The sequence below is a fragment of the Vanellus vanellus genome (assembly GCF_965231255.1).
Source record: "Vanellus vanellus genome assembly, chromosome: 4".
NCBI classification, from domain to species: Eukaryota; Metazoa; Chordata; class Aves; order Charadriiformes; family Charadriidae; genus Vanellus; species Vanellus vanellus.
In genome coordinates, this window is record NC_138909.1 from 18496273 (window position 1) to 18513751 (window position 17479).

At 41.4% G+C, this 17479-nt stretch overlaps 1 protein-coding gene across 1 annotated transcript; it reads left to right on the forward strand.

Annotated features, from left to right (window-relative positions):
* Positions 1-641: 641 nt before the first annotated feature.
* On the forward strand, positions 642-17075 carry ABCG2 (ATP binding cassette subfamily G member 2 (JR blood group); the record flags this gene model as incomplete). Its single annotated transcript, XM_082482962.1, has 15 exons — positions 642-847; positions 2732-2791; positions 3265-3379; positions 4519-4671; positions 5086-5243; positions 5997-6148; positions 6614-6718; positions 8216-8457; positions 11115-11197; positions 12317-12406; positions 13053-13177; positions 13831-13985; positions 14926-15015; positions 15687-15763; positions 16244-17075. 15 exons carry the CDS (start codon positions 642-644, stop codon positions 16392-16394), a joined length of 1962 nt encoding a protein of 653 aa, XP_082339088.1. The 3' UTR covers positions 16395-17075.
* Between the last annotated feature and the right edge of the window lie 404 nt (positions 17076-17479).

Here is a 17479-nt window from a genome sequence, read left to right on the forward strand (position 1 = left end):
GAGGCAGCCCTCCAGAAAGAGCATAATGTCATGCTAGTGCCCACTGTGAGAGGTACCTACTCCCTCCTACCAGGAGAACAGATGCAGTTGGTGCCCGTGGCCAGGTGCTGCGCAGGATGGGCTGCCGAGGGGCCTCTATGAGAAAGGACCTGGGGTTGCCCCATGCTGGACACGGACACCTCCAGCCAGTGCCAGTGGACCCGCTGCTGGCCAAAGCCAAGTGTGTCAGTGATGCTGGTAGCACCTCTCTGAAAACCTATTTAAGGGTAAAAGACGCTGTGCAGCAGCTGTCAGAGTGGAGTGAGAAAGCTCCAGGCAGTGGAACCAAGATTCACCTGAGCAGACAGCTGGGTGGCCATCTGACGGCCAGCCAAGGTCAACCCACCACCACAGGGTGGACAGAGACTCTTCTATCTCCCCAACACTGCATGTGGCAGACCCAGCTCCCCATCAGCTCCATATCAGCTCAAGGTCTGAGCCCACAGGACTCAAACTTCCTATCTGAAAGGCTGAGATCTAGATGGACATCTGCAAGGCCCAGAGTACATCCAGTGCTGAACACTGGACCCAACAGACACATCTTTCCTCTCCATACCTAATCAAATCTTCCCCCTTCCTGTTTTTTCATTTATAGAGGAAAAATGGAAGAAGGCCAGCCACACCTAAGTATTCAGATGTCAGACTCAAATACAAATGGCATCCCTGGCAGAATGCAGTCCTTTCCAGACTCAGCTGGCAAGGGAGGAAGCGTACTGACTTTCCGCAATGTCTGCTACCATGTGAAGATAAAGACTGGGTTCCTGTGTTGCCAAAAAATGGCTGATAAAGAAGTTTTGAGAAACGTCAAGTATGTATTTAAACATCTTTTCAGAGTACGTGTGTGTTTTATTTCTGTCCGGACAGTTGAGTCCACTCATGTCACTCAGCCACTGAGCACAATAGACAGAATTTGATCAAGATTTAGGAAAATTATATGTATGTATGGTTGCTTCGTGTTTGCTATCAACTGTGCTTAAGCTTCCTGCTAGGCCCCAGTGGTCCTCAGTCATTAGAGCTGGGCTTGTACAACGGGGAGCTGCTGGGCGCCATCTGTCCTGGTCCCAGGGTGGGACAGCCTTCCTGGATGCTATCAGCATGGGGTTGTGTTTCTTTTACACTACCTGGCAAGTCTCCCACTGTGCCGTAGTGTTTAACTGAGATACCAACAGCCTGTCCTTCATGTGTGCGGCTCCTTCCCTAAGGTGGCCTTCAGGAAGGTTAATGTTGGGGGGTTTAACTTAAAATGTTTAAGACAGTAATATAAACGAGGGTTAGGTTAACTTTGAAGAGATGTAAAGTTTTCTCTCTTTTTTTTTTCCCCCCAACTTTGAGCACTACTGCAGTAAAGGAATCATGTTGTTACAGCCTTTGTTCAATAATCTATGCATAGGGTTTGCCCATTCACAGTTCAATAGTTAAACTAAGTGGCAAGTACTTGTAGAACATGCCATTCCAAGTGACCCGTGACTTTCAGCTCCCGAACTCCAATTTCTATCATAAATATTCACCCTTTTGTATAGCTCTGTCTGTCCTGCTCTTTTCCCATGCAATTTCCACACCTCCTAAACATGAGCTCTTAAAATCTTTCCTACCCTCCTCAAGGTCCGTACGTTATGGTAACTCAATTGACTGACATTGGTCATTTGCAACGATGTGAGCAGAAGGCCCCTCTTGTGGCTTATTGTAAAAGACCAACATTCAACACACATTACGCTTTTCCCTTTTAGAAAATGCAATGTCTGCATTTGTTTTGTTACATGTTGGGTTTTTGTGTTAAAATCACAAATAACGTAACATAATGTATGTATAATGTGTATGCTGCTTAATCTGTGGAACCATAAATTTCCACAACCAGAAACTGAAGGAAAAAAATATGCATCAGGAAGAGCAAAACCAAGCCTCCTAGGCTGCATGTCATTAGACCCTAAGAACAGCTCTACTGGGCCAGACCCACAGCCAAGTACTCAGATCACTAATACCTGGATTGCTCATAACAACCAGTACCTGAGTGCAGTTCGAGACAAACCGGGTATCATAACATACAGACAGGCATTTGTATGTGCAGTGTGATTCTTGTGTGCACCAAAGCTTGCTGAGTGCAGCTTTTAGGGGCTAATCAGGAAAAACAGCAGTGATGCCTTCACATGCTCCAGCAAAAGAATAAAAAAAAGGCAGCAGTATTGCCATATATGGTATAATTTGTATAGGAACTTTCCCCCAAATACTTAAATACCTTTTCTATCTGTCTTTTGGGTTTCATATGGCTTAAAATCAGATACAGAGAAACGATAAGCTCCAGTTCCTGTAACTCCAGAGAAATCCCTAGTATGTTCTGTCTACAGGGACCATTATTCTTTCTGCTAAGAGAATAATACCTTTAGAACTGAATGGGGTTAAAGCAAGTGTGTGTTTCACTTCTAGAGATCCATGGGGGAAAAACATGCATACAGGTTTTGCTACATTTTACTCAAGTTTCTGTGTTGTCTTCATTATATGAAGATTAGCTCTTCTTGAATTAGGAATGAAAATTAAGGTATAGTTTGACCGATCATAAATATTGTTTGTGATCAGGCAGCTTCATTAATTCCAAAATTAATGGGATGCAGAAGTACAGATAATTTACGCTAGCCTACCAGATGAGAGAGAAAAACACCCTATCTATTTTGTAAAACCTATCTGTTTTGTCTTATAGTGGCATCATGAGACCAGGACTGAATGCAATTTTGGGACCCACTGGCAGTGGTAAATCTTCGTAAGTGCCCTCTTTGCCCTACACAGAAATTACACCAAGGAGAAAATGAACCTGCACATATTTAGCAGTTATGGACAATACTTTGAGGAAAAGATTTTGTTTTCATTTAGGTCTGCACAAATCTCACTGTTTTCTGAGAAATGCCTGAATTCAAAAATGACAATTGGTTTACAAAGATGTAATCCCATTTTAGTCCACACTTTCCTGAAACATGATCTTTACATATCATTCTAGTTTAAACATATTATTGAATGAATGGACACAAATGCACTATGAAAATGCATAGATCTAATTTCCTTAGGAAACCAGGACAAAAGAAACTCAGCCCTTGAAAGTTGCTGGGAGTTTTCTAAATAGCAAATGTTTAACATGGGATGCTTTTATGTAGCTGTTCGTTCCATGAACTGGGTTCGTGATTCAGAAAGCTTACCTCCTGCATGCTCATCTGACAAAGTAATCAACTTTTCTCCTAGCCTACTTGACATTTTGGCTGCAAGAAAGGATCCCCATGGGCTTTCTGGAGACATTTTGGTCAATGGAGCTCCTCAGCCTGCCAACTTTAAATGTACCTCTGGATACGTAGTGCAGGTAAGCAATTTTTATCACTCTATGGATTTTATTGTCCCCTTCTGACTACAGTTGTAAGAAGTTGCTGCAGTGCTGCAAATACCTTGCCTTGAACCAAGAATTGAGGCTGGTGCAGTAGCAACTCTCCACATGTCCACCCTCTCTGGAAAAGAGACTCTGCTTCGTATGAGTCACTTTCTTTAATGTTCTACAGTCAATGGGAGCGGACACATTGGATCCCTCCTTTTGGGGGAACAGCCGTAGGCTACCAATATGCATGGAGTATTTTCCAAGTATGGTTCTTTCTGGTAATATACAGCTTATACCTCCACTTGCCCCAGGCCAATGTCACTATGTCCCGTTCTGAGAAGACCTTTGCCTTTCCAGGGTGGGCTGGGGAGAAAGATGTGAAGGACAAAAGAAGGAAAACTGCATCCCTCTTCATTTCTTTCCCCTCCCCACTACTTGTGCTCAGCAGCATGCTTGCAGTTTATCAAGACCTGAAGAGGCGCATCTATGAAAACCCCTTATAAAAGTACGGTCAGCATTTAACAGAAAGGTAGTCTTTCAAAACACACATAACTCTCTGAACTTCCTCCATCTGACAGATTCCTTTTGCAAGAGACAAGCAGGCAATATCTGAAAAATCAACCCTCCTTCCTCCTTTGCTGAAACAAGCTTGGAAAACCTTCACCCTACCCCACATGGACCCAACCTCTCTTTTCCTTCCTTTCTGCTCTTACCTGTGGTGGGCTGAGGCTGCACTAACAAACACACAGGGATAGTGACCCAAGCTGTAGCTGCTCCTTGGGTGCCTTTAGCCTTTCAGTATCTCACTCAACACCTCCAAAAAAAATGCATAAGGTAAGAATACACGAGGGATCGTTTTGAATACATTGCTATTTATGCATTTTGATGTCATGCATGATGGAGGATGTTCCTATATTGCGTTGCTTTATGAATAAAGGCACATATAATTACGTGCATGAAATCAACTCTCTGCTATGACACAGGCATTGAAGATGTACCTTACCGCATGTTCTGGCAGTTGCTACTGTCCCTCTGCATGCAAGGACAACATAAAACACAGGTAGATGCAGTTCTCAGAGAAAAAAGTAGAAATTGCTAAGCCAAGTATCTATTTATTTTTTTTAATGAAGGATGATGTGGTGATGGGAACCCTGACGGTAAGAGAAAATTTGAAGTTCTCAGCAGCGCTCCGTTTGCCAAAGTCAGTGAAGGAAGAGGAAAAAAATGAACGTGTGAATCAGATCATCAAGGAACTGGGCTTGAGCAAAGTGGCAGATTCCAAGGTAAGGCGTGTAAATATGGTGCTAAAATCATGAACAAATATTAAGTGATTTATTTAATTAACCAAATGTCTCAGCGTGGCAGATGAAATAAAGTAAAATTAAACGGACTATTTCAGTAGTACAATTAATAACATTTCTGTATGGCCATCTGTACAGACTCTGCACTGATACTGCCATATGCTATTACATTGTGAGGAAGAGGTAAGGTAGTCTGTGGCTGGAGAAAAAGAGAACACCTCAAGTAATACTATAATTAAGAAATAGCCTATGTGTGAAGTAACATCTACATCTGTACCTGAGAGTAGGGTCAAAGTTTCTTACAATTCTTCCCAAATGCTGCCATGTTGGTAGGATGCCGTTCACTCAAGTATTTGTTATCAGGCCAAATGAGACGAGTTTCTTGTTTTGTGACAGGTTGGCACCCAGTTCACTCGCGGAGTGTCCGGAGGAGAGCGCAAAAGGACCAATATTGGGATGGAGCTCATCACGGATCCTGCCATCTTGTTTTTGGATGAGCCAACTACGGGACTTGATGCCAGCACTGCTAATGCTGTCCTACTGCTACTGAAAAGGTGATGGCCTTGGTAAACAGCTTCCTGTTTTCACCACTCGACGCTGCTACAATTCAATTGTATTTGACTTAAATTGCAATTAGAATGAACAAACAGGGAAATCAGACATGTAATTGTTTACCAGTGAGTCAAGGCTGCAAAGGGGGTATTAGTGCTATGAATTCTCTCACTCCAAAGTAGCTGCTCACAGCAGTTCACGAAGTGCCTTGCACGAAGTGTCTGCATGCCGGGACTGCAATTTGTCTGTGATAGCTGTCATGGACAGCTTCATTTATTTTCGTGTCTGCCTGGGCCAGAAAGGTGATAAAAACGCCTGTTGTACAGTGTGGTAAGGTGATTGATTTTAACACAGATGGTAGTTAGAACACAGCTAGCTGTTTCCCCATCACAAAATCTCAGGCCTGTCTTAGGGAAAACAAGCACAACACACACTCTATTTGCAAATTTTACATCATTTTGCATTTACTACAGGCAAAGAGGACTCAAATGCCTCTCCAGAGTTTTCTGTTTGCATCAAAATCTTCCCAGGACCTTCCCCTCCAACAACATTCCCAGTGAGAGGGATTTTTCTTTTCTCACACAGACACTATAAATATGAACTAAATATTTTCTTTTTCTTCTGTTTTCCCCTTTCCTCACACAACAAATTAATCAAACTGAACCAAGGCTTAACTGAACTTGCAGATTCTCTTATCTAAATGCTGAATCAACTTGCAAAGCTAACTTCTGTGTCATTCCTCACTTCACATTCAGGATGTCAAAACACGGAAAAACAATAATCTTCTCCATCCACCAGCCTCGGTACTCCATATTCCGACTGTTTGACAACTTGACACTGCTGGCTGCGGGGAGAGTGCTGTACCACGGGCCCGCTCAGAACGCCATTGACTACTTCCAGTCTACCGGTGAGCACAACTCACAGCAGGGCCAACTGCAGTAACATCTTTAGTTTGCACTAACTTAAATAAAATGCCAATAGTGCTTGATCAGAATTGGACATAGTGTGTATTAGCAAGCCCAGGATTTTAACAGACTAAGCATTTCTCTTGGTGTTTCACCTTTTGACCCATATGTGGGTTTGGATGATAGGGCTGACCTCTAATCAACTGTTCCTGGACGCATCTTAATTAGACAAAGCCCAGGCTAGGGTTGAGAAGGGCACATTGCCAGCTGTCACCTTGCTTTCACTGATAGAACTGTCCGGCAGTGCCATTCAGCTTTTGGGTAAGCACCAACCTTTTGAAACCTGCAGTGCTTATGGCGCAGGTTGCTGAATGAGCACAATGGCATGGCTGTGTTCATGATGGCCATGCACAGCCTTCTGTCAGTCACATAACCACCACTTAGGGCTTGTAATGCTGTCGCTGCAGGCTACCAGTGTGAGCCGTACAACAACCCTGCTGACTTTTTCCTGGACGTCATTAATGGAGACTCCACTGCAGTGGCAATGAGCAAGATCAATGAACCTGACACAGGTATGAAACCCAGAGCTGCGTGAAATTATCATAATATGTATTTTGCCAGAAAGTGTCCAGCACAACATGGAAAAATCACTTACAGGTGTCAAACAAGGAATAACCATGTTGCACAAGCGTATGGTTATTTGTGTGCATAGGACTATTAGGTACTGCTGATCCATGTTGCTTTAAAGGGAAAAAAACCCCAAACCCCACACCATTCCTAAATCCTTTTTGTTTATACGTGGAAGATAATTAGCATAACCTGAAATAAGCACTAAATTCACATACAACCCTACTATATGAAATATTCCTGTCTATGCAAGAATAGTTTGCCTCTCATAAATAGGTATTTAGTAATTTATCATTGCTATCCAATTCTTCATAAACTCACGTGTACACTTTTGTGTCATACTCAAATCACAAGATGTTAAAGGTGAAAGAATATTTTCCCGTGTTGAAGTTATAATATCTGGAAATATAAGAAACTGTTTTGTTACCTCTCAACACAGAGAAAGAGCTTTTTTCATCTTTGAGGCAAACCAACTGAGGTCCTGCAGAAGTAGAGACAATAAACCAGGACAATTGTTCTAGTTAGGGACATAATGCAGTTATGACTTGTATTTTTTACCTAATGGAATGGTTTATCTGTTATGAAATTACTGTTTTCCTTCCTCTGAATAGGGTGGAAAGAGGGGGTAGAGGTAGGGGACCAATGTCCTGATGCTTCCATGAAGTTGCAGTAAGGCAGAAATTATCCCCAAACTAACAAATCAAATCTCAGCTACATTCAGTAGCATGCTTTTTCACCCTGTCTGTTGCTACTTATTAATAGCACACTATCTTTTCACACGAATGAAAAGGGAAATGAAATAATGAATACGCTATATGCCCAAACACACAGTTTCACTATGTCCTTTACCAAAGAAGCAACCAGCATTTTACAAAAATGATGACTGTGTTCAGGGTCTGACTAATATAGCTGGCAACATGTATTTGTCATTGGAAAAGTGTACATGGGACTACAGTTGAGAAAAAAAAGGAGCTCCAGCTGAAATTTCTTTGACAGACTCCAAAGTTTAACTGAAGTAGACATGCGCAGGATTACCTGTATCTAAAAGTCTGTGAGGTCTAAGGTTATCTCATCAGATCTGTGAAACAGATCACTTACAGAAACCTGGGGCAAGGAGGAATCACTTTTTGATTAAAAGTCAGGCTGCTGCAAGTTTGAAACTTCATCGGCAGACAAGGGTTTACCTAGTCATTCTGCTGTGAAACTGCTGCCTGTGGGACAGGTTGCACAGACAAACACAGAGGTTTGGTCTTATTTCTATTGACTGTTTTGAATTGCATGCTATAAGACTGAGTGCAATGAATCACTGGAACTAAATGTGCATATTAATTCTTCTGGTTTGTTAGTAACTCTCCCACCCCAACATAACTCTCCTGCCTTAACTCCTAAATAATCTTTCTGTCCCTTACAGAAACAGTTGTATTTCTTTTTAATCTTTTCAGCAGAAGAACGTCCTGAATATGATAAAACCTTGGCTGAGAAGTTAGCAGAAACATACTCCAACTCTGCCTACTACCAAGAGACAAAAGCAGTATTGGAGAATATTTCTTTGGGAGATAAAAAGAAAACAAAAGCAGTTTTCCGACAAATCACATATGCCAATTCCTTCCTTCATCAGCTGAAATGGGTGTCCAAGCGCACATTTAAAAATCTGATAGGAAACCCTCAAGCTTCCATAGCTCAGGTAACGCTATTTGAATCTATCCTTTTGTGGTATACATTGAATTTGTTCCATTCCTGTATTAGAGAAGTCGTTGGGATAGTTTTGCCTCTTGATATTTTGGCTGCACTAAACATCAGAATATAGAGTGTTCAAGGTCCGGAAATATGATTCAGTAGAAGGTGTCCTGAATGCTCCCAAATGAGCAGCATGAGGGACTGTTCAGTAATTAATTCTGGACTACTGAAAGGCTTTGGGAGACAAGATCTTTTCCAGCAGGTTATTCTGCTGCTCCCAGCCAGGAGCAGATTATCTCCCAAGTAGTTCACACATTTTCTCATGAACATTCTTCAAACTCTAATTGTCCAGGTACTATGGGCTTTGGCCTCAAATCTTCTCCCCCACCAGCGGAAGTTAACAGGCTACGCTTGCATAACTTAATTAAACTTCAGCACACAAAGAAGTGCTGGCAGTTGGCTCAAATGTAAAAATATTTTCACAGTCTTGTAATGTGTGTGTTGTTTGGTCATTTGACTGTTCATAATAGTGATAATGTCTTCTGGAGAAGATGTGATGAAGACCACAATAGGGTCTAACACCTGTCACGGAAGATCAGCATGTTCTACATGACTGACCCTGTTAGTACTGCTTTTTCAGAAGAATCAACACCAAAAGTGTTGATTTCTTCAAAGCTGCACATTGCCTTCAAAAATAAAGAATGCCTGGCTGACCTCTGCAAAACGACTAATCCTCAGGAATCCCCTAATTCATGATCCAAACTCTGCAGTTCCAGCACCAGCAAAACTCCCACTGTAATTCTCAGCAATTCTAGAGGAGCCAATGGAAAAATTGGTCCTGAGCCAGGGACAGAAATTATCTTCATCATGGTTTATATAATGAGTGAACAAATGGCCAGTGTGGAGGGGAAATGAGTCCAGAATCCCTGAGGTTAAAAGGCTTTGAGTATGTGTGTGTGTCTGTATGTTGATACTATGGAGATCCTTAATAATTGCTTTGTAAAAGCTTGACCTTGTGACAAGAATTAGACTCTCAAGGATCCCATAATACCCCAAGGTTAATGGTCCTGACTTGTTTCTCACAATCTTTTCTACCTCCCCACCCTCATTAGGGATGGATTTCACAAGCATTCTTTGAGAGGTACATGGCTCATTAAGCCTTTTTTCATTAATCTGCTCCAAATTGGTCTTGATATGATCCCTGCTTTCCACTGCAATTGGCTTAGGAGCTGAATTATCCCTGACATTTGCTCCTTTTGGCAGGATCTTAGTGATAGGGTACCGTGGATCAAGTGGTTTATAGTGTTAAGACTCATGCATTGCTGGGGCTTAAAAATGACAGAACTGCCTGATACCGTCACTTTTGCTCAAATTTTTATCAGTTGTCTTTAGCATTAAAAAAGTGTGATGTATACACTTCAGTCTTTCAAATTATATCCTTCAGGGAGCTGATATCTTTGCTATTTAAATTGTGTTACAGACTGCAAATATCAGTACACCTATAGCCCAATCGTAGTATCTTGCTCATGTTAAAAACTATCCCATGAATAAGATGTGTGATAGAGCCCAGCAATTACACACTGTGGAGCAAGAAAATAAACTGTCATCCCCAACCCAGCAGTCAGAAAAGACTGCTTTCTGTTATTGGTTGCCAAGTTCAAAGTAGCATTGAGGTGGCTTCAGAGAAACCACCACAGAAGCACTGCACTGAAATGTGGGGGTGAGCCCTAGTACTGAAATTACACTTGTCACTGACAGCAGATGGGGAGTCACCGACTGTCCCAATAAGGATTAACAGTGGAGAGTATCAGTAGATGTATGAGAAAGGAGTGATGTTGCAATACATCACCAATTAACTTCATCACAGCATCCAAGAATGGTTGAAACAGTGGTGGGGGAAAGGAGCTTGTCTGAGGTGCATTTGATCATAGAATCATAGCATTGTCTAGGTTGGAGGTGACTTTAAGATCATCAAATCCAACCATTAACTGAACACTGCCAAAACCACCACTAAACCATGTCCCTCAGCACCACATCTACCCATCTTTTAAATATCTCCACGGATGGCAATTCCACCACTTCTCTGGGCAGCCTGTTCCAGTGTTTGACAACCCTTTCTGTGAAGAAATGGGGCTCCTCTGGGGAAAGGTGTTATTCCCTCCTTCTAACCTGCCCCACCAAGCCCCTGCTATTGTTCTCCTCCCATTGCTGGTGCTAGCACCCTCCCGGCACTCCAAGAGCAGTTCCCTCAGGTCATAGATCTGGCCTGGCAGGAGGTTAGGGAAAATCTGTGATACTGCTGCAGGAATGTGCCTCCTGCCAGTGCCACCACAGAAGAGTGAGCAGCAGCTGAAGCTCCTGTATCGTCCCTTCTTTCTATCTGTCCCAGTGTCTTGCCCACGTGAGGCAGCAGCAGCTGGCCTCCGCTGAGGGAGCTGCTGTGTCTCACAGACACCTCTCCAAGAACACCGGGGTGCAAGACTCAAAGTACTGCTGTGCCGCAGGTTGCTAATCCCCCATTGACTTCCCAGCTTGGATAGCTTTTCCCCTTTCTGAAAACGCTTCCTGCCAATCTACACTCACCTGCTACATATTTAAAAAAAAAACTACTGAAGATTTGAAAGCAATGAGAATAATACTTTTCCTCTTCTTTTTTACATTTAGCTGTGTGTTACGGCTTTCCTAGGATTGGTTGTAGGCGCCATTTTCTTTGGACTTCAAGAGGACTCCGCTGGACTGCAGAACAGGTTAGTCAGTTTAGGTAATGGATATCCAAAAATTTGATAAAGCTCCCTCGTTGTTGCGATAGGATAACAAACAGCTTGGAGGCTGAGAAGGAGCCCACAAGCTCTTTATGAAATATATCTACCTCCTTAAAGCAAATGCTTCCCTTCACATCAGTAGGTAAGGCCAAGCCTACGTTAGTGACTTCGAAGTGAGGATGTTGTTCTACCTCTAGGAATGTCCCTGTAGAACCAAGAAGGTGATGAAGTTCTGCCCTGCCATGCTGTAACCTGGACAAGCAGTCCAAACGGAGTAACGCTGCTTCTGTAGGATGACATTTTTCGGTGCCAGTCAGGTTGCTGAAAATGATGACAGCAGATATCATATTAAAAAGGCTTAATTCAGCATGGCAGCATTTTAACTTCTTTCCTGCAAGGATTTCTGGAAGATAAAAAGATTAAAGATTAAAACATATGGACTTGGCTACATAAACCTGGGTAACTAAAGCTTTGATCTTGCAACTGCTTCTATATAAACACTTGAATTTACAGCAGTAAGTCAGAAGGTACATCTAAAGCTAGACTTTATTCTGGTCTACGTATCATTTTGACAGCTGTATGTACATGACTTGACAAATGGGTTTGCAACTAAGAAAGCTCTGGGTTCTTAGTCTTGAAACACTTCATAGCATTTACTTAAAAACAGCCCAGTTTTAAATTGGATATGAAAGTGGGAAAGCAAAGCCTTAAATTTTAGTGGAAAAGGTGAAAACAACTTCTCACATTGCTTACTCAGTTCCTCACAGCTTGCATCAGACAAATGCCTCACAGACTGAGAATTTTTATTGTGTCAGGAAAGTACATTAAAAAAATAAATAAGGAAAATCAGTTAATTTTCTATCCTTTGGCTGCATCAGACAGCATGCTATCCTTGCACGCAAATAACAAATACTGCCTGTACCGCATCTACTTCAGGCTTACTATGGACTCAGACTTGTAGCCAAGCCTATCCGGTGGAATTCGGGATGGGAGGTCACATCCTGCCAAGCTCCAGGCACTAAAGTTGGATTTACGTACGTTGTAGTGGGAACACTACATTTACATCACATTTTTAATAACAGCTTGCTGTTTTGCTATTTGCAGAGTGGGTGCAATGTTCTTTCTGACCACCAACCAGTGTTTCAGCAGCATCTCAGCTATTGAACTCTTCATTGTGGAAAAAAAGATATTTATGTAAGTAAAACATACAAAAAGGTTATCAAGGGACTACTGTTAGAGAGTTTGTTTGTCATACTGTAGCTAACTGTCATTTAATTACACTGTCATACACTTAATTATAACTGTCACTTAATTGCATAGTTTTCAAATTCTTTCACTGGTAGTGCTCATTGCAAATGCACTCTTCTAGTCTGCTTTCAGTTGTCTGCAAATCCCCCAAACGGTACCTATGATTGCAAATGGCTCAGAGTTTAAAATTATTCACATATGTAGGAAAAAAAACCCTGAATACTCAATTTAGGTATTGATTAATGAGTTTGTGAGGACAGTAAATATTACATAACTGGATTCTTTAAAGCTATGCAGATTACACTGTACAGCAAATGAAAATTATTTAAGCTTTACCCCCTCTCTCTGTTTTGACAACACAACATGTATGTTTACTAAAAATTATGTGGACAAGTATCCATATTAATTTGCATATCAAAATGCCACTCTTACTATAGCGTATGGCTCACTGGACATTTGCATTACAGCCTAACCATGAAAGAATTCTTTTTTTACAGTTTGAGCTAGAATTCATTTGCCTCCAGGTGAAAATAATCTTACTGGGTTTTAGTGATTACATTTGTAATAAGCTGTAAATATGTCTGTGTTTCAGACATGAATATATCAGTGGGTACTACAGAACATCTGCATATTTCATCTCAAAGTTAATGGCTGATTTAATACCCATGAGGACTATTCCAAGTATCATCTTCACCTGTATAATTTACTTCATGTTGGGCAAGTATGGTCTCCTACAGCCCCATTACAACCCTCTCAATATATCAACAAGGCCCTTGCATTTTATATATGTGCATGTATGCATGTATATTTATATAGGCTAAAGGACTACATTGGCATGGAGCTTGCTTTTAGCATACCATGCTGTTTACAGAAAAGACACACTTTCAATGATTTAAGCATTCATTTTCAGAATCTGTGACGTCTTATCTCCACTGTCCCTAGGAGGAAGCGTGCCATAACCATTACTACATAGGCTTGATTTATTTGTTTTCATTTATGGCCATCTTAGTTTCCAGTGACTTTTACAAAATACTTTTTCCATCCTTGCAAGAACACCTATCAAAGAAAAAGTTTTAACAACTTAGTATTGTGTGAATAAATAGCAGCTTGTTCTTTTTGGTGAAATGCCTTCTGATTAGTGAGCAGACTTTGAAAACTGCTGGCACCAACTTTTACAACCCTAGAACACCTTCAAATGTCGACCTCAAAACATGTCCCACTGCAATCTTGGGTCTCAGAGACGTAGCCTATGCTGTCAGACAAAATGTATGCTGTAGGCAGGATACACTATGTAAGTCAGGGTACTGTTTGGGTTATGGTGAAACTTTTGGCAGGATCATACTGAAACCCTTCTTGTTCTGATCTTTAAGGTTTGAAACCAACAGTAGAAGCCTTCTTTACAATGATGTTTACCCTTATGATGGTGTCCTACACAGCCACTTCTATGGCACTAGCCATTGCAGCAGGACAGAGCGTGGTCGCTGTAGCAAACCTGCTCATGACTATCACATTTGTTTTTATGATTGTGAGTAGCATTATTCAGTTTTCTAGACTGAATTCTGAAATCCTAGCAATGCTGAAATCTAGAAATCCTACCAGCACAGAGTTCAGCTGAATTCTGCAAAAAACCTGTGGGGTTGAGCATGTTGATTATCCTGATTTCTCTGATTTGAATATTTTGATACTGTGGGGTCAAATATTCTGATTTGTCCTTTACACTAACAAGCATGGGGGGGGTTAGGGGGGCTGGCTGTGAGGGGGAGGGAGAGTGGTTCCTTTGCCCTCTTCTCTGTGGCTCCGGCAGCCAGTGTACTGCCTGAAAAGCAGAAAAGCATCCTAGGGCTACATTTCCTTCAAGCTCCTTTAGCTTTGCCTACGACAAATTTGGCTGGCTGAGGATGCGACCTGCAGCCTCCTGCTTTCCGAGACCACTACTGTAGTTACCCTCCCCAGCTGCAGAGCCAACCACCGGGCGTTTTAGAACCAGACAACACAAAACCAGCGACAGTTAGAAGACAGGCACCATAAACAATGAGGCAGCGCTGAACCAACAGCCAAAACCCACATTGCCTCAGGCTTGGGGCACACAAGCCAAACTGAGCTACACAGATCAGTAGCTACATCAGCTACACACACGCGCGAGCAACAGCAGACACTTCACGTGAACCCATGTGGGACCCACAGTCGGGAAGAATCTGGGCTTAATGCACAGGTGAAAGCATTCCCCATTATTCATTTTGGGAGAGGGACCACATAGGGTTATGGCCCAAAGTTAGGTAGCAGACATGATTCTTTCCCTCTCCTGTGTTCTTCCACTGTAAGATTTCTTCCTCTAGAAATGCCTTCCCACTTGTTTTTAATCTGAAGAAGCAGAGTCAAGAGCTAGAGAAGAATATACGGTAACAGCATGTAATTTGTAATTTGGTTTGTTGTTGTTGGGGCTTTTTTGTAATCCTTGCCTCTAGATTTTCTCTGGGTTGCTGGTCAATCTCACAAGCCTCGCGTCCTGGCTCTCCTGGCTCAAATATTTTAGCATCCCTCGATACGGAATGACAGTAAGTGCTGTATTTTCCTGTGTACAGACCTAGAAAAGATTTGCTAGAAAGGATTGTCTTTACTCATGATAAAGAAAACTCCAAACTTTATGGGCTAATGAGCCCATAAGCTAATTAAATACAGCAATCTCAGAACGTAGTGCCGTATCTTGAAACGACAAAGGCTTCTCGTCACCCAGCACCCACTGCTGTTTAGAAGAGCTCATTTCTGTAACTGGGAAACACCTTGTGAGAGAGACACTCAACAACTACATCCACTGGAATGCAGCTGGACAAAAACAATGAGTAAAGAACAATGTTATCCCTAAAAAACCAATTCTTCGCTTTTCCATCAATCAAACAAAAACTTGTCAACCTAAAACTTTTCTCCTATTTTTTGATAATTTAAGCCAAGTTTCACAGATAAATTTGGGCTTTAGTGTGCCTGTGCAGAAACAGTGTAGCCTGGGGGAAGTGTTAAAGCCCAGTGACATGTGTGGACTGCATACATTCCTCTCTTAAAAGAAAGAACTATGCTGCTTGGTTAAAAAATGGGGATTTAGCCAACATAATAAATAGTGATACCATCACATTTTTAGAATAAATTTAAATTGAATTATGTCTCTATCTTGTTAATGTATCATTTCTTTGCCAACTAATTTCTGTTGTCGTCGTTTCTTTTATTTTAAAAGGCTTTACAAATCAATGAATTGACTGGTCTGAACTTTTGCAACAATGGTAACAACACAAGTTTCAAATTTAACCAGCCGTAAGTATTTTTCTACATTAAAATGAATCCCACTACCAGTAACTTACAAAGTCCTATTGCATTAGTGTGTTTGTGAGTTACTCACAGATGACCAGCAGAATCTGTGAATTTTTATATGTAAAATGAAGTTTTGGCTGGGTTTTTTCATTCGGTCTGCAGAGAACATTCTGCTTATTGTCCTATTTATTATTTATAACACTAGAAATATCTGGCATTATGCTTCTCACTTTTTAAACTGCGTCCACTGAAACAGACACACACTCTACAATTATACAGCCTCAGAAAATCCATTTCAGCTTCCCACAGGAAACTGATTGTAGCTATAAGACAAAGAAATTTACAAATAGAAAATAAAATAGTAACACGCAGCTGGTGTTTACCTGGCCTACTATAGACATGAAATCACACTACAACTTCTACAGATCTTCCTAGGTACTCCAAACTGACTGAGTTTATAAATGTGTGTGTATTTATCCGTAGGTGGTGCACTGGCGATGAATATCTGAAAAGTCAAGGCATTGATGCGAGTAGCTGGGGTCTGTGGCAGAATCACCTGGCTCTCGCCTGCATGACAGTAATCTTCCTTACCATTGCATACCTGAAACTGCACTTCATGAAGAAGTTCTCTTAAAGCCAGAATGAAAAACGCAATTCCCACTGTTCAGTAGCTTGACAAACTGACTTGATCAGTTTCAGAATTTCTGATTCAGATCAGAATCATTTGACTTGATTCTTTTTCAAGATCTTCCTTTGTACTTTTGTTTATGATCACACAAATGAATGCCATCCTTGTATATTTAATGCTTAGTATTAATGTGCTTTGCTGAAATGTCTAGCATGCCTCAGTTCTCTTTGCCATAAAAATTATGCCACTATTCGTTTCTTCAAGAGACTATTCAGTCTTTCTGCACATTCTAGCTATGAATTTATTAAACAATGAAACTAATATTTAATGGCTTAACCTGAAAAAAATAATGGTTCCATACTTTAATTAGCACCTACATTCACTGAAAAGTAATTCAGTCCAAAGTGATGCTTATCAGGACACCAATGCGATCTCAACAGCTAATGTTGTCACAGTCCATGTGAGACAGCAACAAAAACGTCCTCTTCATCCCAGTGCATGTCTTGCACCTTTTTCTATTTGGGAATCATTATGGCTCTAGAATGCACTTGATTAATGCCATCAAGTTTTTTCTTACCAAGCTCGAGGGGTAGAAACACTAATTTTAAATAAAGATGGCTGTGTACTTACTTATTCTGCCAGTTTGCATAATCCTTGTACTGAAATTTGCATTTTCTCCATGTGACTGCAAGACATCTTCACTGTCCTGTTATTGCTGCTACCGTGAGTTCTTAGTCTTTTTATGGCGACCAAATTGAAGTGTACAGCTAATCAGGATGGTATCACATTTGTAAGAGTCTGTAGGCTGCAGCAGCCCTTTCCTGGCAGCCCAGCTTTTCCCCTGGCCATACACAGCAATGGTAGTTCGTCTCCTTCCACTTGGTTCAGATGCAGCAGCACTTCCAACAAGGACCTCTGCCCTTATCACTCCCCATTATTATTTCATGCAATAAGATTTGCTGTATTTTAAAGATCTGTTGCTTAATTTTGGCTGTGGTCTACGGACTCCTCACCAGTCATCCCTCCTCTTGAGTTTATTGAGGAGTTGCGCGTGCACTACAGTAACATTATGTGGGAACACTTGCCTAGCT